Source organism: Sapajus apella, unplaced genomic scaffold (genome assembly GCF_009761245.1).
Source record: "Sapajus apella isolate SASKATOON/1434 unplaced genomic scaffold, GSC_monkey_1.0 scaffold6, whole genome shotgun sequence".
In the NCBI taxonomy this organism is placed as follows: Eukaryota; Metazoa; Chordata; class Mammalia; order Primates; family Cebidae; genus Sapajus; species Sapajus apella.
The window spans coordinates 78,130,048-78,157,614 of record NW_022436946.1 but is presented as its reverse complement, the minus strand read 5'-3'; the positions used below and the strand labels follow the sequence as shown (position 1 = coordinate 78,157,614).

Genomic DNA, 27,567 nt, shown 5'->3' with positions numbered 1-27,567 from the left:
TGTGAAGGATGGCCCAAATGTGGGTTTTGCTCTGAAATGTAATTTTATTTACATTTACTCACTATTTACTATAGATATGTTAACTTTACTGGTAGGGGAAGTATCCAAAATGAGAATTAGTTTTTCCCTCAGCTTCCTTTTGTCACTTGCATAAAGGACCTGAAGGGCCACACAACTTACAAAAGAATAAGGAAAAACTATGAGACTCTATCTAGCTCCCTAATGCTCTAGATGTGGTAGGAAATCCATTTTGTATGCAGTAGACCATTACAATGGAAGAGAGGCTGAAGACCAATCTTTTGAGCCTGAGGAGAAAGTCATAAGGATATCTCATGTGTGTGTGTTGGGGGGGAGTCTTCCAAAAAAGAAAGACCCTAGTAACTCTAGTAGTAATAGTAGTTAATGTTTCTATGTATGTTAACTACTAAACAACTTTCTTTTATAAAATACTAAAATTGACCTTTAATTCTAAATATCTGGCTGAAAAGTCTGATTTTCCCAGTAAATCATGCTACACATCATTGCTTATTTTTCAGTGCTAAAAAAACTGACTCTGCAAACTAAAGTAATTCAGTGTTTATGACAGTTCACTCTGACTTTCAATAAGCCCAGGTATACATTCTTTAAAAATGAAAGGTATTAGAATGGCTATTTGGATTTGAATTAAAGTCAAGCCATGATGGAAATTATAACTTCAGAAATATTATCTTAGACTGCATGGTAAATAAGCTCAGTGGGCCAGGTGACTCCAGCTGCTTTCTAAGTCAGAGTATATTGGAATGCTTTATTATTTCTACTAAACAAATTCAAATTCAACAGCCTTTTTTTTTCATAGCCTTTATTGTTGCATTTTATATATATCTTAATGTCAATGTATCTTATAATAACTTCTTTTGTGCCAGCTTTCTCATAAAATGGGCCAGCTCACTTTGGAAAGTGTAAATGATAAATTAAAGGGTAGCATGTAGCAGTTCAGTCTTTCTCAATGTGGCCCTGCTGGCATTTTGGCAAGACAATTCTTTCTCAAGTCAGACTGTCTTGCAAGAGTGGAATGTTTAGCATCCTTGAAGCTCACCAACCTAATCTAAATGCCAGTAGCAGCCCCTAGTCATTGGGATAAGAAAAAATACACTGATATTTTCCTCAGTGTGTCTTGACTGTATATGTATGTGTATGTGTATGTGTATGTGTGCATGTGTGTGTGTATGTGTGTGCATTCCTAAACTTTTGGTTGATCTCTATGGCATTACTAAACAAATGCATTCTCATGTTTCCATTCTAGTTTATATAATGCATACCAAACATATATTTAAGTTTTCAAAAATTTGAATTGCTAGAATTTAACCTTGAAAATATAAGACTTCATCTTTACACACAATCTAGTGTATAATTAAATAATTTTGATTGTGGCCTAATACAAAATATATTTAACAAAGGTATCTTATAATGGACTTGAGAGCGAGTATTATAAAGTTGTAATTGCGACCTTTAAAACCAGGCTATCTGGGTTCAAATCCCAGCTCTGCCACTAACTAGCTGACATACTACTTGGTAAATTACTGATCCTCTCTGTGCCTCAGTTTCTTTATTTGCACCATGGAATGATAATTTCAATAGTACTTACTATAGGGGAAAAGATAATTTTCCTTCACCTCTGAGGGGCTCAGTCTGCTGAAATGAACTGACAATAGACAGATTAACAGGAGAAAAGGCATGCAGATATATTAATGTGCATACAGTGGGAGCCATAAAAAATATGAGACTCAAAGAAAGCCCAGATGGCTGAAGCTTAAATAGAGCCCTCTTTATAGGAGAGAAGGAGATGATGGGTAGTAAATTATTTTCAGAAGAATGGAATGGGACCGAGTTAACAATAGCTGTGGACAAGTTACAGAAAGGTGTGGGCTGGACCTGCACTGTGAAGAAAAGTTGTCTTATGCAGATAAAGACTCCCAGGTAATCTCTCAGAGCTGCCTTCGGAAGAATAGATGAAGAGTCTGCCTGGGCATGGTGACAACTTTTAGTTTATTCTCTTCTCCAGAGATTAATTTTCCTGGTTATTTGATTAGATTCATGCAAAATGGGTTTTAAGGCAAATTGCTTTTTTTGGAAGAAAACCTCTCAGTCTGATAAAGAAAATTCCAGAGAGAGCCCGTCCCTGTGCTCCAGGAGGGGTTGAGGGAGAAACAAGAGAAGATTAGAAAGTTCTTGGATCTGAGGCAACTTCTAAGGCTTTTGAGTTTCTTTAATTCAAAAGTACTCAGCATACCAAAGCACCACACTTTGGGGTTGTCATTCTCTGTGCCCCAAAATTACCTCATGGATTTTTTTTTTGTGAAGATTAAAGGGACTATCATACAGAAAGCATTTAGAACAAAGCAAGAACTATATAAACATTCAATATTAGAAACTGGGTTAAATAAAACACATTTAGCACTAATAGGAGCTTTTTAAAATTTATTTGTTTTTTGTGGGGTTATACAATCTTAGGAAAGTAGATTTAATTGTTGAGTTGTCTCTTTTTCTGAATCTATATTATGGTCTTTTAAATATCCCTCATTAGAATTACAGCATCTGATGTTTCTAAAATTATCATGTTAATCTCCTTATACCAGCACAATCTGTACTACAGAATTCAAAAATATTAAAATCACAAAACTAGAAAAATCGGCTGGCAACAGCTGTTGACACTGCTAGAGAATAAGATTAAGTCATGGGAAGCTTATGAAAAGAATTAATTGATGGGTTAAAATTTTTAACAAATAATATTTTTATATTATCTTCTGATTTTTAAAGATGTGACACCCCATTAAGTAGTAGTAGGTACTCCAACAAAAATTAATTTTATAGTCTACCTGCTTTTATAATTCTTGTTATAATACTGCTCTTCAGCTTTTATCTTGTCTTTAGATAACGGTTTCTGTCTCCACATTACATGCAGAGTCAACTACTGTGCTTTTGAGAATTTTTATATGCATGAATTTTACTGAGAACCTTCATAACAGATACCCATCTTTCTCAATATTGAATTCAGAGTCTGTTCCATTTGGCTCTTTATGCCCATGGTGAGTGCTGTGTCCTTTCTCCCCAGCACTCAATAACCATCGATAGCAGCACTAGTGTGACACAAGGAGAAAAACCGCATTTGAGAAAAGCATTACTGATCTGTTTTTCAGAGCCTATTACAATGCCATGGCCTTAACAACATTATACTTTGTCACAGGAAGATGTGAGTTACATGGGGCCACTTTAATGGCCATAAAAGTAGAAGCGTGACAAGTCCAATGCTTCTCAATTGCATTTTATCCTGTGTGAGTTAAAGCACAGTTGTTACGTATCCATCAAACTGATATAAAACTGAACAAGAAAGAAAAATCAGTTATCCCTTAAGCTTGAACTTGAAAAATAAAAGCAACATTTATTAGGTGCCTATCATGTGCTAAATGTTTCTACAACATATGATTCTAAGAACAACCCTTCAAGAAAACTATTACTTATTATACCTATTATATAGGAAAGCTTACCTAACTTACCCATGATTATATATAAAAGGCCATTCCTCTTCTGACTCTCTTGAAATCTACATCTGTGAAGTCTTAGACACCTCCACTAGAATTAGGCAACTGTGGGAAATACTTCCTGCATACCTGCTATATACTTCAATGATAATATTCACATCAACTTGTAATTGGCTGCATCATCCCCCTCATCTCTCCCTGCCCATAGTTAATTGAACCAGGGAGAGTTAGCTGATTCAACTGCCAATACGTTGCTTCCCTAGAAATTACAACTAGGATTGATTTGTCAGGGAGGAATCTTTAAAAATTTTAGTGTATTATTTTATGCCTACAAAAATAATATATATAACATATATGATAGTTATAAATCATAAATATAATGAGAGCACCACTGTACCCAGAACTCAATGTGAGAACTAAGACATCATCCTCCACATGGAATCAGCCTCTGTGGTTCACCATATACTATCCTCCACTCCAGAGTTAACCATTTTTCTAAATGTTGTGCCTAATGTTTCCTTTCATTCTTAAAAATTATATTTCACACTTACACATTTATAAGGAGTATATAGTTTAGTCTTACATGTTTGCATATGTTCGATAATATTTGTTGAATAAATGGATACCCAGGGTTTTTCTCAGCCATTTTTTTCACGTTTGTCTTTTCTCTGCCTAGTTTTATACAAGCAAGAAGACAGAATCTCTTTTTAATAAATTTAATAAATTTCTCTGCTCAGTGAATGGTATAACTTCCTAGGCACTTACTTAAGCACATTGGCCTCGAGAGTTTCCTTCTCCTCCACTTCTGGCATATCTGCCAGTCTTGCTTCAAGTATGTGCCAACTCTGACCACTTCTTACCATCTCCACTAGCACAACCCTGTCCCAGCTATCCTGTTCTCTTTCCTGGAAAAGCTGTCATAGCCCCTTTTCTACTCCCACTCTTGCTGCCCATAATCTGCATTCCAAATTGCAGCCAATGTGAATTTTTTTTTTTCAAATTCACTCCTTTATTCTGGGATGTATATTCCAGGTAACACAACTCACAAAAATACCATCAGACATTGAAAACTAAGGCCATTCTGTGAGTTACTTTTAAAACTTGGTGTTTTGCACATAATCTTTAAAAAAATGAATTACCAAAACCAAGGTTTTCTTCTGAAATAAAAATTTAATGTAGTTACAGGAAAACTTTAGGGCTATATGGTTTGTGGGGATTTTTGTAAACATATTCACATCATGTCATTTTCTTGCTTAAAACACCTAAGTGGTTTCCCATTGCATGTCAAACAAAACCCTTCTTCCTCATCATGGTCTGCAATTCCTTATATACCATGACCCCTGGCAAACCTTGACTTAATACCCTACTCCTTACCTGCGTGCTCATGACACTCCTTTTACCTTGGTGAACTCTGTGCTTCTTGTTCCCTTTGCCCCCACACTTCTCCCCAGATCATTGCATGGCTGGATCCTTTTTTTTTAGTTTGTGCAAATTCATGGGATACAAGAGAACTTTTTTACACATATATAATACATAGTGATCAAGTGAGGGTGTTTAGGTTATCCATTTTCTGAATGAAATACATTTTTTTTAACATGTACTCATCCTACTCTGCTATCAAACATTGAATTTATTCCTTCTATCTTACTGTATGCTTGTATCTTTTTACCCGCATCATTTCATCCTCCCTCTACCCCTCACTCTTTCCAGTCTTTGTTATCTGTTTTTACACTTTCTACCTCCATGTGTTCAAAATATTTTGCTCCCACATCTAAGTAAGAATGGAATATTTGTCTTTTTGTGCCTGGCTTACTTCGCTTAACATAAAAACTTTCAGTTCCATTCATGTTGCTGCAAATGACAGGATTTTATTTTCTTATGGCTGAATAGTACTTCGTTGTGTATATATAGCACATTTCCTTTATCCATTCATCTGTTGATGGACACAGAATGATTCTCCATTTTTGCTAGGATCCTTCTGAAACAATAAATGTCACCACCACACAAGGGCCATTTCTGACACCCTACCTGAAGTAGCAGCTCTCTCCTCTTTCACTTTTATCACATTCAGCCTGTTGAACTGTTTATTGTCAGTCACTCTCCTCTTATTATGTGAGTTCCTTGAGAACAGAAATCTTGACGCTGTTAAAGAAAAAAATTATTGACACTCGTTTTTAAAAAGTGATACGGAAGACATTTTATTCCAGACTATTGCAATAGGGGAATTGCAATAGGGAGAGAGATCAGGTTCAACTCTAACTACAACAAAGACAAGTGGGGATTTATAGCCAATGAGCAGAGGGAGGGAAGTCACTGGGTAGAAAATTAAGAGGAGACATAAGGGTAGAGTGATTCTGACTAAACTGATCTAAGAAGATTCTTGCTAAAGACAGGCCAAAGACTTAGACATCAAGGTAGGGGACAGAGAACATGATCTCCTCAAAGGTTACAGAATGGAGAACAGATTTTAAGGGTGAGAGATTTTCTATACATGTACTTAGCAAGATTCTTGCTATAATTGAGCTTGGCAGAACAAAGACAGAATGGGGGCCACGTCCCAGGCCTAGTTGAGAAGAGAGCTCAGAGGACCCTGACTAAAGTTTGGTGATGGAGATAATCTTCATTAATTTCTTGTTCTTTTCTGTATCTCTAAAGTATTACTAATCAATGGAAATATAATGACAGCTACAAATTCAAGATGAATGTAAATACATTCTTTTTTCTAGTAGTCAAATTAAGAAAAGTAAAAGGAGACAAGTTGAAAATACTTTTAATAATATATTTTATTTAATACAATATGTCCAACTGTTATCATTTAAGCATATAATTTAAAAATTATTTGTGAGATATTTTATATTTGTTTCTTACACCAAATATTGTAAATCCAAGTGTTTTATACTCACAGTAAAACTCAATTCAGTAATCACATTTCAAGAGTTCAAAAGCTACACGTGGCTTCAGAATTTAGTACAGGTCTAAAGGCCAGAAGTGACTTCACACAAGGTATGCAATATGCTTATTGAATATGCAAATGAAAGAACAAGCGAATTAATAATAAATCTATTCACAGAAATGGCAAATTTTTTCCCTCAAGTGTTTACAATATGCTGTTGCCAAGTTCTGCTCTGGAAACATGTATAAATAGATTATGGTTGCCTGATTTGGGAGGAAATGGATATTGCAAATAATAATACTATGTCTCAAATATTGTTTAATTTTTCACTCATCTTTTTTCTATAAATATTCCAAGGTAATGATTGAAAAAGCATAACTATGAGTTTTATACATGAAGGCATTTATGCAACTACAAGGTTTTTTGCCCAATTAGATATTGTTTTCATCCACTAAAAATGTTTTTCTTAAAGTATAATACTACAATTTTCACATACTGTCTGCAACAGGCTTATTTTAAGTATCCAATTTTCTTTTGTTTCTTTCATTTCATCACTGGTGTCTATATTGAGTACAGGTGATGGCGTTTGGCATTATTTATTCACTACAAAATGTCAGGGCAGTAATAGCTGAGTCTTTCAGCTAGGATCAGTAAGATGCTCCGATTTACTGTGCATTGTGTGGCTTCAGAATATTTCTTTTTTTTTTCTATTATTGTTCTTCCTTCATCGAGTCCTTAAATTAAGGACAAAAGAAGATTTTTTTTCCTATTTACCATGTAGTGAGGATGTGTCTATCTAACTTTCTATGTACACTGTGAATTTATGCAGCTGTAGAGCTGATCTCCTCTGGTACAATCTATTGTAATAGTGTCGAAAGCTGACATTACTTAGTCAGATCAACTAAATACCCACTAAAACATCCAGCAGTCCAGAGGACTTATGAAAATATTTATCTGATATTCTATCTATGTCATATATAGTTTCATTTGACATCTTTATAAATCTAGGTAAAAAAGATAGGAATTAGACAACTAAAACATAGTTTAAAACAGGCGAGAGATTACATTTTAGCTCCAGTTGTGTGATAGCAAAAGAATGCATCTTTCATTCCTTTTCCCCTCACAATTAGATTTCTTGATAGAGACATAAAAATGTTTTTGATTTTACTCTTGAGTTTTTTTGGCAAGCTTTACAAAGGCCAAATCAATGCTAAATCAGAGGTATTTACAACATCCACAAATTTAATCCAAAGTGGATACTTAAAAGCTCATATAGATCTAAATGATATTCTCCCAGATGGTGAATTAATGTAATTTTAGCAGGAAGCAAAGTTGCACAAATATGCAGTATTGAGGACTCGCACTGATTTAATGTATCTGTGCCCACTACGGCACAGATGTTGCTTATCATTTTAGTGCCAGTTGTCTCTATTTCTCTCTATACTACAAAAGGAAGAATGGGATTTGAAACTTTAGTAAATTATGATTTATTTTGTTACTAGTGACTTGTTAGAAATTAAACCTTTCTTTGAAGTCTGTATTGGTTATATTCTTTCTACAGGGTTCAAAAGGTGACTTGGGTCTTCCTGGTCCACCTGGCCCAAAAGGAGAAAAGGTATTGTGTTTACCCAGCAAAGCCCAAGCTTTCTTTAAGAAAACCCTGACAACCTATGCAGTGACTTCTCACTGATACTGTTTATCTCCCAAAAGCATTTTAAAGTTAACCAAAGCCTGTTACATTAATAGCATCTGAATAAGAACAGCCTTTTTATTCATTTAATAAGTTTGAAAAGACTAAATGCACAATTGCTAGTTGGCATTAACTTGTATTTATAAGATTTCCCTTTTCTCGCCCTTGCTTAACAGCATTAGGTATTCAATCACCAAATTAGCAAGTGTGGCCTGTATTGGAAAATTTTGCCAATAACACTGAGCTGCTACTATAATGGTGAGGCAAGTGGCTTTTGGAAAAACCTAACTTTGTATCTCAGTCTTAGTCTAACTATTCCATTTTCTGCCACTTTTTCTCATAAAATAAGCTATTTCACAATGACATGGTTGCAATGACCTTGAAAAGGAAAATAAGAAATAGTAAAAAGCAAGGGTTGTTTTGAATAAAGTAGTTGAGTGATCCCAATTTGATGAAAATTGTATGTGTATGTGTTTTGCACTGTATTTTGTTCTCCGTTCTTAGCACGTTTAGAAATCCTTGTCTGTCTTCAATATTTGTCTATATGTTAAAGGTGATCTTGCAAATGAGTCCTCAGTGACTGATTAAAGCCACATCAGTGTTCCTTAGCAACTATTGTCTATTTTAATTCAATTGTTGCAAAAAACAATGCATACACAATGCTAAGTTTTAACTTTCTAGGTGGCTATATTTGTTGAGAAAAGAGAAAGTCCTAAAGATACTCAACGTGAGACTACAGCACCCTGGTACCCCATGCTATACAGTACATGGCCTCCATAATGTGCAGCTAAATAAGAAACATGGCAAGGGTGATTGGTCTTAGTGTTTGAGAGTTCCTGTGTAATAAATAGAGTTTCCAGGACTGTAAAGTATAAGGGGACATGGAAATTGGAAAATGGTGAACTTTTAGATGAACCATTTTTTAAAGATGTTGAATAGTTGTTGATATATCCACCTGGAAATTTGTATTCATATAGATCAGCAAAGCAATTTTAGTATTCAAAAATACATAAATATAGGCAAAGCCTCTTACAGTTGATGGCAAATGTGATGCCAATTCAGCAGAGCTTTAGAAGAGGCCATGGGACTGCTTCTTGCAGCTGGGAGGCATGAAATGGGGAGATCCACTTATTATTTCTGCTGATCCTCATACTAACTTTGTCAGACAAATTGTCTATTGCTGTGACACTTCCCAGCTGTTCCACTGGCAAGTAACCATACTTGAAAATATATTATTTCTAATTTTGGATTAGTAGACAAAAGAATAGAAAATTAGATTATTTTAGCTTTCAAAACAAGTCCTACTTTTGCAAAAACAATGGAATATACAAGGTGATTTTTATATCATGAGAGCTAAAAGGGGATGATAAATTTTCTTTGTGTGGAGAATTTTATCAGGATTAAATTCCATTTTTCTATTCTTCAAGATTTATCTATAGATACTGCTTCTATTCACTTATAAATTTATAATATACAAAAAGGGACTAGTGGTAATTGCAGCTTTTCTTTATTTTAGGGAGATAGAGGACCCCCAGGACCACCAGCCTTACCTGTAAGTATTCTTGAAATCAAAATTCAAAATTGAAAGCCGTTATTCTATTTATTATTCATATTACTTCATGACTAAACCAGGATTTAAATCACAGACTTAAGAATTGAAGGTGACTTCAAGTACATGTAGATAAAACTCCACATTTTAAAGATGGGCATCTGCCCACAACAGTGAAATACTTGACCCAAGTTCATACAGGTGGTTACAATAAAAGTCTGAAATCAGTACCTACCATGAGCAATTTTCTCTGTCCTCCATATGGTTCATAATTGTGTCTCCTAAATGTTTGATTATGCACTCTTAACATCAGGTTTAAAGTAAATGGAATCAGATACAGTCCTACTTGCTTTAAAAACTGTAAAAGGACGAAACAAATTGTAATTATCCAGTGAGTAAAAACGGCTACCTGTTTAAATTGATAGTTACATTCCCCCAGCACTGTCTAAAACCATTATTTTCCTCTATGATTTGCTTCTAAAATTTGCAGATTATAAAAATGGCAATATTTTAGTGACAGATTTATGAGAAAAGTTTATAATGTGCACATAATGAGATTGTTCTCAATTAAATGGTACATCATATATGAAGCATTTAATAATAAATATATGATACTCTTAAATTCAGATACAATTTACTATTACAGAGTTCCTTCATAGGCCATTAAAGATTCTCATTTAACTTAGATAAGACTCTAAGCCTAATGGAAAACAGGACAGTTTTAAAAAAAAAATCTTCTACAGCCTGAAGTCTTTGATATTACCTATGAGATAAATTAAGCGTTTAAATCAGTAGTTTTCAAAGACCTATTCTGATTATACAAGGTCAGATTTTAAAAAGTATTCTAGTAATCTAAATGGAGCCCTTCCCATTGGCAGAACATAGGAATCTCAAAAACTGTGTGATTTTGATAATATCTATATTTATCTTTATACTAAAAATCCTATCATGAAAAAAACATTAATAGTGTCTTACACAAATAATCTTTGCAACTCCCACATAAACAAATGCTTTTTGATATGTAGAAAACCTAAGGAAATAAATAGGTGACTTACTTGGGGATAACTCATTAAATTTGCAGTGGAATTCTATGCTGTAAGCTTTTAAGCATGAAAAGAAAAACTATTGGACAGGCAGTTTTAAGTGCATATTATTTTGTTTTTTATACTTCGTAGAATTTTAAAAAATTATTTGGCAGTGATTTAGTTCAACCTGCTCATTTTACTTAAGACACATGCCTGTTTTCTCTTCAACTAAGTTATATGCAGTCATTTAGTTAAACCTGCTCATTTTCTGTAAGACTCATGCCTGTTTTCTTCAACTAAGTTATACATTCAACTACTCCACTTAGTTATCTGATTTCCTAGTCATTTCCAAATCATGTTGGAAGGCCAATATGCAATCTATATATGTTATTTCACCTGAAATACAGTTTTGGTTTCTCAATCAGAAAATTGCATTGGATTATATATGTTTTGTGGATTTTTAATAGCAGCCAGCGTTTTTCTGCCAAGGAACACCTTGAAGATACATCTTTACACCATCCAGCTGTCAAGCACTTAGAGATTACAAGCTAATTTCATACTTGTCTAAAAATATGACATGGAGAAAACACTATGAAATGAAATGTTTTATTTCATAAAGTAAAATATTCATATTATTGGAGTATTACTATTTTGTATGCTTGACATTATTAATATAAATTATCAACTGTTCCCTACAAAATAATAAACTAAAATTAACAGCAACTTACAATACACTCAATATTTAATTGATCTGATAATGCAGCTTGATATATTATTAGTTGAAATAGTTGGTAATAGTCTTTGAGGAAGCCCAAATGACTGACTGCATCATATTTGGAAGTGGGAAAATTGGTTGAACCCAGGAAGCATAGGTTGCACTGACCTGAGATTGCACCACTGCACTACAGCCTAGGTGACAGAGGAAGACTCTGTCTCAAAGAAAAAAAAATTAAAATCAAATTTAACTTCATCATGAAGGCAAAATTCAGAAAAATTCAAGTGCCTAGCAGAGATGGGGCAGTAACGTAAATATGTGATGCAGCTCAGTGTAGGATAATAGAGTGTATTGGGGTTAGGGGCCAGGATAGCTATGTCTTTCTCAAAGTATCAAATTCATATTAAAAACTACTTAAAGATTGATTAATTCAAAATATAGGCATACTTTCGAGATATTACAGGTTCAGTTCCATACCACTGCAATCAAGCAAGTCACCCACTTTCTTTTTTGGCTTTTCCAGTGTATATAAACGTTATATTTACACTATACCCTATAAAATGTGCAATGTATATTGTGCAAAAACAATTTTGCACATTTTAATTAAAAAAAAAACTCTATTGCTAAAAATTGTTAATGATCATCTGAGCCTTCAGTGAGTTGTAATCTTTTTGCTGATAGAGGGTCTTGCCTCCATAATGGATGGCTGCTATCTGATCAGGGTGGTGCTTGCTGAAGGTTGAGGTGGCTGTGAAAGTTTCCTAAAATGAGACAAAAATGAAATTTGCCACATTAATTGACTTTTCTTTTCATGAAAGATTTCTCTGTAGCATGTGATGATGTTTAGTAGCATTTTACCCACAGAACTTCTTTTGAAATTGAAGTCAATCCTCTCAAAAGCTGCGGTTACTTTATGAACTAAATTTCTATAATATTTCAAGTCCTTCCTTGTCATTTCAACAATGTTCACAGTATTTTCACCAGGAGTAGATTTCATCTCAATAAGACATTTTCTTTGTTCATCCATAAAAAGCAACTCCTCCTTTATACAAGATTTGCCATGAGATTGTAGCAATTAATTCAGCCACATCTTCAGGCTTTACTTCTAATTCTAGTTCTCTTGCTATTTCTACCACCTCTACAGTTACTTCCTCCGCCTACATCTTACTCAGAGTCATCTGTGGGGCTTGGAATTAACCTCTTCCAAATTCCTGTTAATGTTCAGATTGTGACCTCTTCCATGAATCACAAATGTCTTTAATAACATGTAGAATGTTAAATCTTTTCCAGAAAGATTTCAATTTATTTTGCTCAGATTCATCAGAGGAAGCACTATTTATGGCAGCTATAACCTTATAAAATGTATTTCTTAAACAATAAGTCTTGAAGTCAAAATTACTTCTTCACCCATGGACTGAAGAATGGGTGTTGTGTTGGCAGGCATGAAAACGATATTCATCTCCCTGTACATCTCCATCAGAGCTCTTGGGTGACCAGATGCATTGTCAATGAGCAGGAATATTTTGAAAGAAATATTTTTTTCTAAACAGCGATATCAACAGTGGGCTTTTTCAGTAAACCATGTTATAAGCAGATGTGCTGTCCTCCAGGCTTTTTCATTCCATTTATAGAGCATAGGCAGAGTAAATGTAGCATAATTATTAAGGGCCCTAGGATTTTCAGAATGACTGTTGGCTTTAACTTAAAGTCACAAGCTGTATTATCCCCTAACTAGAAAGTTAGTCTTTCCTGTAAAGCTTTGAAGTTAGGCATTGACTTTTCCTTTCTAGCTATGAAAGTCCTAGATGGCATCTTTAGCTGCTTTGTCAACATTGAAAATCCGTTGTGTGGTGTGGCTACCTTCATTGAAGATCCTGGCTAACTTGGTGCAGCTTCTACACTAGGAACTTAATGCTTCACTTTGCACTCTTATATTCTGAAGATAGCTTCTTTTCTTAAACATCATGAACCAGCTTCTGCTAGCTTCAAACTTTTCTTCTGCAGCTTTCTCACCTCTCTCAGCCTTCACAGCATTAAGAGTCAGGGCCTTGCTCTTGATTAGGCTTTGATTTAAGGGAATGTTATGGCTTAAGAGAATGTTGTGGCTGTTTGGGTCTTCTATCCAGGCCTTTAAAACTTTCTTCATATCAGTAATATGGTTGTTTTGCTTCCCTATCATTTGTGTATTCACTATAGTAGTAGCACATTTAATTTCCTTCAAGTTTTCCTGTGCATTCACAACTCAGCTGTTTGGCTGGAGAGACCTAGCTTTTGGTGTATCTCAGCTTTCTATGTTTTCCTCGCTAAGTTGAATCATTTTTTAGCTTTTAATTGAAAATGAAAGATGTGCAAATTTTTCTTTCATTTGAACACTTTGGAGCCATTGTATGGTTATTAACTGACCTAATTTCAATATTGCTCTTCCTTAGGAAATAAGGGTGCCGAAGTAGAGGAAGAGTGACAGAGAAATGGCTGGTCAGTGGAGCAGTCAGAACACACATGATGTTTATAGATTAAGTTCCCCATCTGATAGGGACATGGTTAGTGGTGCCTCAAAACAATTACAGTAGTAACACTACAGATCACTGATCACAGATCACCATAAAAATATAATAATAATGAAAAAGTTTGAATATTGAAAAAATTACCAAAATGTGACACAGAGATATGAGTGAGCACGTGCTGTTGAAATCTGGAACCAATACTTTTGCTGTACACAGGCTTGCCACAAACCTCCAATTTGTAAAAAATGCAGTATCTGAGAAAAGCAATAAAGCAAAGCACAATAAAATGGGGTATGCCTACATATATAAAAAATGCTTTGTAGTTATTATCCAAAATAAAGAAGTATTGATAACTGACAGCATTTGCTTCAGATTTCAGTTTCAAACAAAAAATATTATTAGATGTCTATTTTTCTCTTTCTCTTTTCACCCTGAGGGAACTACTATATTGTTGATGATGTTAGTGGTAGTATACACTTACCTGATAGATATACAACTAAAGCAATGTATTATATTCTATGTTTTTTATTAACACAAATGGTATTCTCTTGTAAATAGATGTTCACAATTATTTTTCCCTATTATACTCTGTTTGAGAATCATTTATGTTAATGTTATAGATCAGGTTTATTCTTTTAAACTGATCTATAGTCTTCCAGCATTTAACCATAGCACTAGACGTTTTCATATTGATAACATTTGGATTTTTGTCTGTTTTTTCTTTTACCTACAGTGTACGAATGAATATTTTTGTACGTGTCTCTTATACACATGAATGAGATTTTTTTAAAGGTTATAAACCTAGAAGTGAAGTTATTGGGTGAGAAAGTCTGTACTTTTTCAATTCAACAAGATACTGCCTCATTGGTCTATAAAGTGGCTATGCTAATTGTCAGCATATATCAGTTAATGTATCAAGAATTTACATAGTAGCCACACCTCAACAATATTTAACATTCTTAGACATTTTGGTTTTTAATACACACAGAGCCAAGAAATACATACAAGCACATATAGGACCTTGAAGTGTGTTAAATAAAACTTTATAAATCAGTAAGAGAAAGGATAACCACTGAATAAATTACATTGGGACATTTGGCTTTCCACAAGGCAGACAAATACTTTCTTTATTATATATATATTTTTTGTATATTGACTTTTATTCACAACCCTGCTAAACTATCAAATAGTTCTATTAGTTTATCTGTCTGTTGTCTTATATTTACTACATAGAGAACCATATTGTCTTCAAATTATGACAGTTCATCTCTTCCTTTCCAAAATGTTAATTTTCTTTCTTTTCTTGGCCTTATAACATAGAGATTATAGTTATTATCCTAGCCTTTTCCCTGACTCTAATGTGAAGGCCCTGAAGTTTCACCTTAAATATGACCTTTCCTTTTATTTGTCTTTTGGGTACAGATAAAGAATCTTGAGTAGAGAAAATAATGACATTTTTCTTTTGCCATGTGAGTTCTTAAAGTTTTACAATAAGCATGGATTTGCTATATTTTGTTTGCTTATTTTTTAACCAGTTATAACAACTTTTCTTATGTTTCTAGTTTGCCAAGAGTTTCACCTAGACCTGGTGTTGAATTTTATAGTCTTTTTCTGCATTTATTGAGATAATCTGATATTCTTTCTTAAATACTTAATGTGTTATACTACCTTATATATTTTCTGACTGTGAACAACTTTTGCTGTTCTAGGATAAACGCTTCTTGGTCTTAGTCTTGATGAATATTTTTACTGTATTCATGAAGAATATGGATTTCTGGGCTGATGGTTTCTTTTTTTCATTCAGCAATTTAAGGTTTTTTTGTTTTTGTTTTTGTTTTTGTCTTCTGTTCTACATTATTTCTGATGAGAAGTCAACAATCATTTAAATAATCATTTCCTGTATTCAATATATCATTTTTCTTAGGCTGCTTTCAATATTTTTCTTTATATCACTGGTTTTTAGCTGTGTAATCATGGTATATTTAGGTGTGTTTATCTTTAAATTTGCCCTGATGAGTTTCTTGAATCTAACTGTACATGTTTCAACTAATTAGGGAAATTTTTTCACTATATTTCATTAAATGTGTTTTTTGCCCCATTATCTCTCTCTTCCCTTTCTGAAAGGCTAATGACAGATATGTTAGATTTTAATAATCTGTCCATAAAACTGTTCATTTTTTCCCATCTAATTCCATCTTGGGAATGGAGCATTTCCAATAAGCTGTTGTCAAGCTTACTCATGCTTTGGTCATTTCCATTCCACTGTTAAGACTATCATGTGAATTTTTTAGTACAGATACTATATTTTTGGGCTAGTGAAGTTTGTTTTATGTTAAACAGTGTATATTTCTCTGCTGATATTTCCTGTCTTTTTATTCATTATAAGCATATTTTCTTTCCTGTCCTTGAGAATAGTTTTAATAACTACTCTAAAATCTTTGATCATTCTATCATCTGACTAATATCAAGTTGTTCTTTGTTGATTATCTTTACTCCTTAGAATGGGTTATGTTTGGTGCTTACTTGAATGGCAAGTAATTTTTTATTTAGAATACTATGAGTGGTAAATTATAGAAACTTTGAATTCCATTTTTTTCTGAAGAGCTTTAATGTAGTTTTAAAGCAGTCAGTTAAATTGGCTAGACTCACATAGCAAACTCTGTTTCCCCTATAGCTGGCAACAGCTGAAATCCCAGTTTTGTTCTTTTAAACTAAGCTGAACTACTTGCATTTTCCACTGTGTATGTTTGGTTAAGAATCAGCCAGAAATTTGGGGAGAGCTTATATACAGAATTTGAGACTTCCTTACTTATTTCAGGAGTTGACAAACCAACCCCACTTTACTTTACAGGAATTGCATTTGCCCTGAACTCTGTCCTCAGTTTTTTCAATTCTGCAAGACTGCAGGCTTTCTATTTAGCCAACCCAAGACCAAGACTTGAGCCTGACATTAGACTAAACATCTTAAAAACAGAAAACTGACTCCATGCTGTTTAATTTTTCCAAATGTTGACTCCTCTCCAGTATCTGTCTGCTTTTGTTGAGTTTTCAGTGTCTTCAGGTAGTTGTTCTATATGTAGTTGTTATCTGTGGGCATATTGATTTAATAGAACTACTGGGCTATCCTGGAAGCCCATGTTTGTTTGTTTTTTATACAATGCTGAATTCCACCAAGATGGAAGATATCTAAGTAAATTATAAGTTTCTTTACTTATTCTATTGAACTTGGCTTCAAAAAATATCTAGAATCTGACCAATTCTCACACCTCTACTACTACCGCTTAGTCCCAGTTACCATTATAAATCTCTTGATTATTTCAGTAGCCAATTAATGGTCTTCTTCCTTCTCCTTTGCCTTCTTGAGTCAGAGAAGCCAGACTGTTCCTTGTCACTCTTTTTTCAGAATCTCCAAAGTTTCCCTAGGTAATTAAATAAAACCCAAATTGCATCCAATGGCTGTAAAGTCTTGGAGGATTCAACTCTCATTGCGTTTTTGACTTCATCTCCTTTTCTTCCCTTTCTTTCTGATTTTACTCCACAGCAATGGCCATCTTGCAGTCCCTCAAACATGCCAAGCACACTTCCACGTTAGGGGCTTTTCATGTGATGTCTCTTCCACCTGCTCCCGTATACATGCCTGGCTAAATTCTTTAACTCCTTCAAGTTTCTGCTTAGATGACTTCTCAGTAATAACCACACTGGCTACCATGTTTAAAATTACTCACCTACAGATATATTTGGAATTTCCAATCTCCATTACATGCTTCATATTTTCTTTTTCTTAGCTCTTTTTAATCACTTCTCTCAAATAAACTGCTCGTTTATTATTTTTATTGTTTGTTGTCAGTCCCTCTCTTTATTTGAATATAAACCAAATTAGGGCAAGAGTCTTAGTGAGTTTGTTCACTGTTGAATTCCATCAATATGGAACAATGCTCAAAATATGAGCATGTCCTCAAAATACTTGGTGCTTAATGAATATTTACTTTGTTAGTTTTTAGAAAATCTTTGTTGTAGTAGCCTGATTAATTCAGTTTAATAACTTCCTTTCTTTCTTTATTCTTAAATAGTGTGTATAAGATAAGGATTAGTCATACCAGTGATTTAGATAAAGCCATTTGGACTGATTTTTTTTTTTTTTTAACGCAAAACATTTATGCCACTGATTTTACTTTTTTAATGCTTCAAGATCATTTGTTTCTTGAGTTTTCTCCTTCTTAAGCAAGATTTCCAGAAAATTGTCCAATGTTCATTATTTTTTAAAAGCAGAGTACTAGCCAAGTAGAATAAATTGACTGTTCTGATTCAGTGCACTGGTGCTGCTTGTATTTTCAGGCTTGCAGTCAAGAGTGAATGACTATTAAGTTTTAATTCCTGTGACTTGCCTAATGAGTGTGATACAAAGTTTAAATTAAAATAAGCCTTTAATCTATAGCTGTAGATTTTACCGTCTCTTGCCTTATTTATTTATTCATTTCTCAGCATCTTGTTAAACTCCTAGATGGTAAAATTTAGCATTCTAATCAATAAAAATGTGAAATAACTTTCTATAAATTTGAGACATATGCTTTCAATAGCACAAATGAAGCCAAATACAGTCAAATAGTTCAGTGATTCTAGCTGAAATTCTCTAAGCAACTGGCTTATTAACAACAAAGAAAAATTCCCTTGTAAGTATGTTTTTCGTATATATGTACTAACTTTCTGAAATTCCATGTTTTAAAAATATCACCAAATCACATTTTTTCAAAAGGTATTTGGGTTCTGCCACATCTGGAATGACCATATTGCTAATATCATTGTCATGTATTAAGTTTCAATAATAATGGATTTAAAAAGCCACTTTTGAATAGCCTGTTAAAGGATAAAAATTCCTTTTCTAAATTATTTAAAATAAATATTTTAACAAAACTGTATTCAAAATTAGCATTTTTAAGATACTGTATTCTGATTGTGAAAAAACTAAATATTTAATGTCAAGATGACACCTAACCAGTGAGTTACTGATAAATTTAAAGTATCTCTTCTGTTGATATTTATAATTTACAAGGCAGATTTATGTGAGCTAAAACCAACGCTGAATAAGAAAAATGAATGTATTTTCACAATAAATATACAAATTTATTTGATCGAATATAGTGCATCCAAGATCATAATGAAATTTTATTTTAAAGGAAGATTCTGATAAATTATTCTGAAATCGTGAAGATGTTGACATAAAAATCCTCTATTAAAGGTAGCTATTTCATGGTTTAATCATGTTATCTGAATAAAGGCATTTTGTGTAAGCTTTTATTCTCATGTTGAAATATTAGTTGTAAATCATTATATTCAAATACAATAAGAATATATTATATTCAAATACTTGAATATATTATATTCAAGTACAATAAGCAGAAATTCTTTGGTTATGTGTCATCTGTTATTAAAATCTTAATTTTATATAAATGTAGTATGACTTTATATATAACTTCATAAAATTGTGTATGTTCTGCGGTTTTCTTATTACATGTGATTGCCAGATTCTCCTCAATTAAATAATACAATGCTCTTTTTACAGTAAAGTTTTACTAAAATACATCACTAAGGCTTTAGAAGCAAGACAGGGACTATGAGTGAAATGAGACAGTTGGCTACCATCTCTGTATCCGTTTCTCTTCTGGCCTTTGCATGTCATGTCAGAGGAGAGACAGGTGAAGGAAGGTCGAACAGTGCTATTTCATGTAATATATTCCTTTAGTTCCTAGGAAGATGGCTGTGTTGCTCTGGCCCTATCTCTATGGGGAGTTATTAAATACTCATCCAGATGGCACCAAATGTTTATGCAGAAGCCAAAGGTTAAGTCTGTCAACAGCAGAAGTGCCTTAGACATGCTTACTAAATGATACTTAAATACCAGTTCCTTGGGGCCCAGATAAATCCAGCTTAAGTGAGAAATTAGGCACAGAGGGGGAGATCGCTTTTACTCTAAGAAAACTACCTTGACTACCATAAGCAACTGAGAGAAAAATCTCAGCTGGTCATTTATAAATCAAATGACATTCAATTAGCAGATGGCTGTAATGCACAAAAAAAATCACATAGTATTCACATGGGGTATCTTTGAAATAATTCTTTTTCTAAGTTGATGTGTACAAGAAACAAAAATAATTGCTCAGTGAGTGATATGGTCCCTTTCCTCCCTTCCTTCCTCTCTTTTACCCACTCACTTAGTTGAATGCTTGCTGTGTACCAGATACTGTGTTAAGCACTGCAGACACAGAAACAAACAACAATCGTTGTTGCCTTCAGAGAACCTATGTGATTTAAGAAAAAGCAACCAGTTAATCATTTTTAAAATGATTATTTGTGAATTCTATATAAAAAATTTACAAGTGTTTGTATAACTGTAGTTATGTTCGTACTATACACAGACATTTAGTTATTTCAGAGAAAATTATTTTTTACCAAACTTCTTATGTTGCAATTTAAAGTTATTTGCTTTAAATACATTTGAATCACAGACTCAACTACTAAATAATGCTTTCTTATTAAAATTCCTAAGGATCTATAACAATCTCTTTTTAGGTGAATAAAATAGAAAGGTTTTTGTTACATGCCCAAAGAGCATAATTCCTCTTTCCATTCTGTCTAGAATAAATATATGGCCTATAGCATATATGTATTATAAATATTTATATGTACATATAAATATATGTATTATAGCATAGCAATTAATGGTAATTTAAAATAAGATTATTTTAAATTCCTCACATATCAAAATCTGAGTTATTTAGATACTTAATGAGTTGCCTAAATTTGAATCAATACTATTAGTTTTCTAAAGTTGCATAATTTATGTTTAATTCATTATTAGTTTTCTGAAACTGGTAATCCAACTCAGTATTGGGATTTCTGAGGTACTAGTCTGCCAGTAGAAAGGAGGCAGTTGAAATATTTTTTAAAATCAATCTTTTTTTTATTTGAGGGCAAAAGACATGTAAGTGAATTAGTTGATTAAAATATAAGCTACTTTTCTGTAATACAAAGCTATTTTTATCTGCTCTGTGAAGAAATACTGGCGAGTTGACGCTTAAGGCCCTGGGAAGATTTATGTTTTAGCCTCAGGGAAGATTTATGTTTTGGAAAAACTTACAGTCGGCTCGTTCGACATGGAGGTGATTTATATCTCTTTCATTAGATGAATAATTTGAGAATAGCTCCTTCTGCCCTTCTGTTTATAGTTTACTTCTGTTTCAAAAGGCATTTCAAATTGTTTTCATCAAAAGTCCAAATTATGCATTTAAAACCTCAACCAGTAAAACTTCCCTTCCTAAAAGCACTATGCAATGACAATTTGGGACTTTTACAAAAGAGTTATTTTATTTCATGTTGAAATACTCAGAAATTGAGAAAAACAAATTAAAATGTATTTTAAATGCCATTAGAAAATTGTAAAATGGGTACACCTTTTGAAAAATTAAGTGCAGCAAAGCATGTATTTATTTCAGCCGTAAAGCTAAATTAAAATTAGTTTAATTCAATTCCATTCTAAGCATTTAAAAAATCTTTGTGGTCTATGGCCATACCACCCTGAACGTGTCTGATCTTGTCTGATCTCGGAAGCTAAGCAGGGTCGGAGACCATCTGGGAATACTGGGTGCTGTAGGCTTTTTTATAAAAATCTAAAAAAAAACAAAAACAAAAACAAAAAAACTTTGTTGTAATGCCTTATATTGATATATTAAGTGGAACTAAAAAAGGATTTCTCTCTAAAAAGGACAAGAATTATATTAATTCCAATTAACTATTCCACTGATTTTAACAAACCAGAAACCCATACAGCTTAACTCAGTGGTTATACAGACTCAAGGAGCCAAGGTACCTGCTTTTGAACCTGACCATGTTTCTTGCCCTTTCTGTGTCATCTATAAAATGGGATACTAATATTTTCTATTGCATAGTGTTATAATGATGATTGAGTTAATATATGTAAGTATTTTAGAACAATGCCTGGCTTCTAGTAAATACTATTTAACTCTTAGCTATTGTTGTTATTGTTTGTTAATATGCTAAATGTGAATGGCAAAAATATCAATAGCAACGAGTCTAAAGTTCTTTATGAAGTAATTGCTAACAAATATTTAAAGAGAACTTTTATAAAATCATCGTGTTTTATGGGTAGAATTCTTTCATCTTAAAAAAAACTATTAACTATAAACTGAATTCTAAGTATTCTGTTTACAACCAGTATAACCTTCATGAGGATAGGAACCTTGTCTGTCTTATTTACAACTGTATCCCCAGAGACTGAAAGTACTTGATATAGTATAGGTATTAAATAAATATTTCTTCTTCATAGGTAGATGAAACAAAAATTTTTCACTGACAAACATATTATTAAAGTAAAATATCACCAAATCCCACAGTGAAAAATATCTACAGAAAACTACAAAATCACTTACTTGGATATCACAATGAGGAGGAGATTCCCTCTTTCTAGCTACCAACCCTAATTAATTTAGGACAGGCAGTCACTTTGTCCCATATTAAAAATTTTCGGCAATAACAATCTTGATGTCACTTACTATCCCTGATTATTTTTGTTCAATTTGAAAGTCATGCTGTTTGTGGGAAACAGGAATTACCTCCTTGATTAAAGACTCCTATTATTATCTCCTCATTATTCTGCGGCCATGAACAAAAGCTTTGTATAGCTTAATCCATTACTAAAGTCATCTTTTGCAAAATAGAGAAACACTGGATGGAAGGCAAGGAAATCAGACTCTATCCTGAAATATGCAACTGTTTTTATTTATATTTACTTATTTTACCTTGGGCATATCACTTGTAATATGTAAGGGTCAAACAGAATGTTGTTAAGGTCATTTTCAACTCTAAAATTCTGTTATTTTCTCTTTACCTTTCCTGTGGAATTCTATTTCCTTTAGCTGTATACAATCTAATTTCTATCTCTTTAATAATATTATTATTTTCTTAAATTTCCTCTATTTTATCACATTATTTTAAAAAGAAAATAAATATAAGGAATAGTTAAGTCAGACACAGGCCCAATATAGAGAAAGGATTACACTTACCAGTGTCAAGAACTATAAAAGATATGAGAATTTATTCAACGTGAATAATAAATGACTTAGCCTGCCACAGTTTCATCAATCCTGGCAGAAGATATGAAACTTCTGAGTCAGAGAAACAGGCATTATTACTCATGGCAGCAAGCAGCATGAACCTTATGTTTGTTTTGGTTGCCCTTGCTCCCAAGTACCAGAAGCAACCCAGGTAAGTGCTATATATTCAGTGGGTTTGCATCATAGCAGAGTAGGAAAGCCAAATTTTTAAAAAATGGACTGCAGGCAAACTTGCCTTTTGCCAAAAGAGAGGCATTATCTTTAACATCCTAAACAGTAAGCAGATCTACCCTTTAAAAGATAGCCCAGAACACAAGGGTGGTTAGTACCTCCCTCATAAGACATGCAAAAGCAAAAAAGACCCATGGAAAGACCCATTGTCTCTCAACAACATCCACTCTTCATTTCTGTACTGTCTTGTTGTCTGGCAAATTTGTTATGAGTATACCACTCCACTAACAGCTCTGAATAATATTATCAATAAAGGCTATGACCAAAACTATTCAATTTGTCTCATATAGCATTTAATTAAAGGCTACTGTTAATAGAATGCCAAGGAAGTAGATGAGACCAGCCTGCACGATTGATCTCAACTCTGTCCCCCAGGATCCCAAATTCAAACAGCTGAATAGATCCCGTAAATCATCCCAAGTCTATCTTAGAAAGCCAGATGATTTGCTCCTTATGTTTCTGAATTGGCCGTTCTGCTTGACTTGAGGCATTAATCCAGGAACATCAACAAGGACAAGGACATTTTTTATAAAACTGAAATAGACTCAGTATGTCTCCCGCTTTGGCCCAAGTGGGCAACCATAAGGATACGGAGCAAGCAGTGTACTAAACCAAGTAGTCTTTATCTTTTTTTTATTTAGGATCATGTCAAGGCAATAAGAATATCCCTCTGGCAGTGCCAGAATTAAGTTTGAATCCTATAGATATCCTTTTGGCTACGTTTCCACCCTAGAGGTATAAAGATTGTTCAGAACCTAGAGCAGTTAGTGCCTCACTTATAAGACAAATAGAAATGCAAAAGACTCATAGAGCATTGTTGCCAACCAGCTCTTGTGCACTGCATTTCTTTTCAAACAGATCTTAGCAAATGGTTCTGTTTACCACACCATAGCTAACTATACTGCTAACTCATTTAGCTTCTCCATTAGCTCTAGTCCCAGAGTACCTTTTTTCTGGTGCTTTGCTATTCTTCTCTTCAGTCTATACTGTTGACTTTAAATTCCATTTCTTATAGAATTCTATGCTATTTCAAAGCCACTTCTTAGTTTCCTAATAAATATATTCTGGAAAGTTTAATACCTTCATGTATCAAAAATGTCAAGGGTCACTCTGTATCTTCACTCTTATAATATTGACCTGAATCCCCATTCATAGATTAAGATAAAGTACATTCAAATGTATCTTATGCTCTAAAGATTTATTTGGAAGTGCAAGTAGAATATATTAGAAATAGATAGAGTTTGGCGATCAGACATACTTGGATTAAGAGCTCAGCTTCACCACTTATTTACCATCTTGTATTTAGAGAATTCATCTTCTCATCTAAAAAAGGGAATGCTTCTATTTCTTAGAGTTGTTAAAATTAAATAAGATCACATATTAAAGTAACTAGTGGAATTCCTGACACATTAGCAGTTATGCAATACATGTCACTTCTCTATCCCCTTCCTAATTTACTATTGTAAATGTGTGGAGGTCATCAAAGAATGTACTGAAATGACATTGAGATGTTGCACCAGGACTACCACATTTTGCTTCTGTGCAAACATGGGAGTCTTTTTGTATGATATGGATTATCATTTTTCTTACTATTGTTTGCTTGTTATGGTTCTATAATATGTACTCTATATTTGAGAATATGTTGAATCTCAAATTATCTTGATTTACTCAGGGATTGTTTTTTAGAAGCTTAAAAATAATATTCTGACTGCTCCATTTCATTGAAATATTAAAACATCAATTCTAATTTACTGTCATGCCAACTTTCTAGTGACTAGTAAATTGAAAATTAGGGTTTTCTTCTGACTTTGTTGGATTCACAATCTGATTATTTGGAAATCACATACTACCCATTGTACCAACCCAGTAGACTGGAAAGTGACACTGGAACCACCTGGGCATGTATGTAACGCATCATAACTAATTTTATTAATGCTATTAGTACTGAATTAGAATTACACTGACACAACCTTAGCTTATTTAGTCCATAAAATAGATGCAGTTAAATAGTTTGACAGATTAACCCTGTTTCTAAGAGGTTATGTTTAAAGAAATATTTATATAGTAGACGTATTTGTTCATTGACCTGCAATATAATTTCCCTAGAAATGAAGTTAGCCCTCAGATATATTTAAATATCAGATTTTTAACATTTTTAAGGTGCAGTTTTTCTTGTCAGTATAAAAATTTCTAGCACATATTTTTCCATTTAACATCCACAAATTGTTAATAAATAAACAATGCAACCACTTTTCACTTTATTTAGTGCACATATTACCAAAATTAACCATATAGTTAATTCTTAATTCATAGAGAGGGAGATCTCACTGGTTTTATGAATGAAGAATTAACTATAAATATTTAAGAATTCACCCTGGCATTTTTTAAAATGTTTTTCAGAATTAACAAGATTTGTTCAATTTGTAAAGTCATTCTGTTTGGTTCTGTCACCAATAAGTATAAATTGAGTCTAATGACAAAATAATGATGAAAAGGTGTTTTGACCAGGTGCGGTAGCTCAGACCTGTAATCCCAGCACTTTGGAAGGCCAAGGCAGGAGGATTGCCTGACGTCAGGAGTTCGAGACCAGCCTAGCTAACATGGAGAAACCCTGTCTCTACTAAAAGTACAAAAATTAGCTGAGTGTGGTGACAGGCGCCTGTAATACCAGCTACTCGGGAAGCTGAGGCAGGAGAAGAATCACTTGAACTTGGGAGGCAGAGGTTGCAGTGAGCCAAGATTGCGCCATTGCACTCCAGACTGGGCGACAAAAGTGAAACTCCTCTCGAAAAAAAAAAAAAAAAAAAGGATATTTCACATGATGTGAATAGCCATTTTGTGTCATCCAAATTATTGTCAAAGCATTGCAATTTGAGAAAATCTTCTGTTAACAACGACAACTTATCTTCTTTGTACTTTAGAACAAGTTGCCAGATATGAAAATTGGGGCAATTCTTTACTATTTCAAGTGCTAAATTTGAATCTGCATGTAATAAGTAAAAATTGAGAATTAGCTTACTTGCCTTAACTTGTTTAATGTTTTGAATAAAATTGTAGTACTTTTCAAATAGATTCATTTACAGAGTTAAAGAGTCAAACAGTACTGTTAAAAACTTATAATAAAAATATTTTAATAAATGCACTGGGGACAACTACACAGCATGTGGAAAAACACAAATTTGGGTTTGTACATGACTACCGTTACAATAAAAATATCAGATGGATCAAGATTTTAAAGGTGACACTAAACCACGAAAGCCCTAAAGAAAATATAAGAATTTTAAAAATAATTAAGTATAAACTTTTAAAATATATTTTTAAACTAGAGTTAAAAATAGAAAAAAAAATGTAGTACATTTTACTGCATGATAAAATAACTCCTATATGGGGGCAAAAACCCACTAAACTAAATCAAATGGCCACCTGGGAAAAAACATTTACAACTCGCATCATAACAAAGGACTATATATCCAAATATAGAGAGAAACTTCTCCAAATCAATTTTTTAAAACTCCAAGAAGAAAGAATATGTCTCTTAAATATATGAAATAGACATAAATTCACTCATAAGAAGAAAAATGTAAACTAAAACACCTCTACAATACTAGTTTTCACTTATAAGATTGGAAGTGGTAAAAAGTTAGATAGTACACTATGTTAGCAAAAATGCTGAGAAACACACCTCTACATTTTTGGGCAAGTGGGTGTGGATATAATCTTTATGAAGGGCAGAGTTTCACTCTTGCTTTGAACCAGAAAATATAGCTATAGATAGCCTGATTAATTTATAAAATTACGCATCTACCAGGTTGTTCATTTCCACATTGCTTGTAATAGTAAAAGAATAGAGACAACTTAGATGTCCAAATACAGATGAATGGTTAATAAAGTTTTAAAAGTATTTTTATTTAAACAAATATAAAATGTTCACATTTTTTGCCTGGCCTGGTGGCTCACACCTGTAATCCCAACACTTTGGGAGGGCAAGGCAGGTGGATCATGTGAGGGTAGGAGTTCAAGACCAACCTGGCCAACATAGTGAAAACCCGTCTCAGCAAGGCGCAGTGGCTCACGCCTATAATCCCAGCACTTTGGGAGGCCAAGGCGGGTGGATCACGAGGTCAAGAGATCGAGACCATCCTGGTCAAAATGGTGAAACCCCATCTCTACTAAAAATACAAAAAATTAGCTGGGCATGGTGGTGTGTGCCTGTAATCCCAGCTACTCAGGGGGCTGAGGCAGGAGAATTGCGTGAACCCAGGAGGCAGAGGTTGCGGTGAGCCGAGATTGCGCCATTGCACTCCAGCCTGGGCA

At 33.5% G+C, this 27,567-nt stretch overlaps 1 protein-coding gene across 3 annotated transcripts in view; it reads left to right on the top strand.

The window, feature by feature from the left end:
• The window catches only part of COL19A1 (collagen type XIX alpha 1 chain), a 340,055-nt gene that overhangs the window by 153,710 nt on the left and 158,778 nt on the right, over positions 1-27,567 (top strand). For all 3 annotated transcript variants that reach the window (XM_032275604.1, XM_032275605.1, XM_032275606.1), the window contains 2 exons: positions 7,973-8,026; positions 9,618-9,653. In XM_032275604.1, the coding sequence (XP_032131495.1) occupies positions 7,973-8,026; positions 9,618-9,653 (90 nt within the window). The remainder of the gene's footprint in view (positions 1-7,972; positions 8,027-9,617; positions 9,654-27,567) is intronic.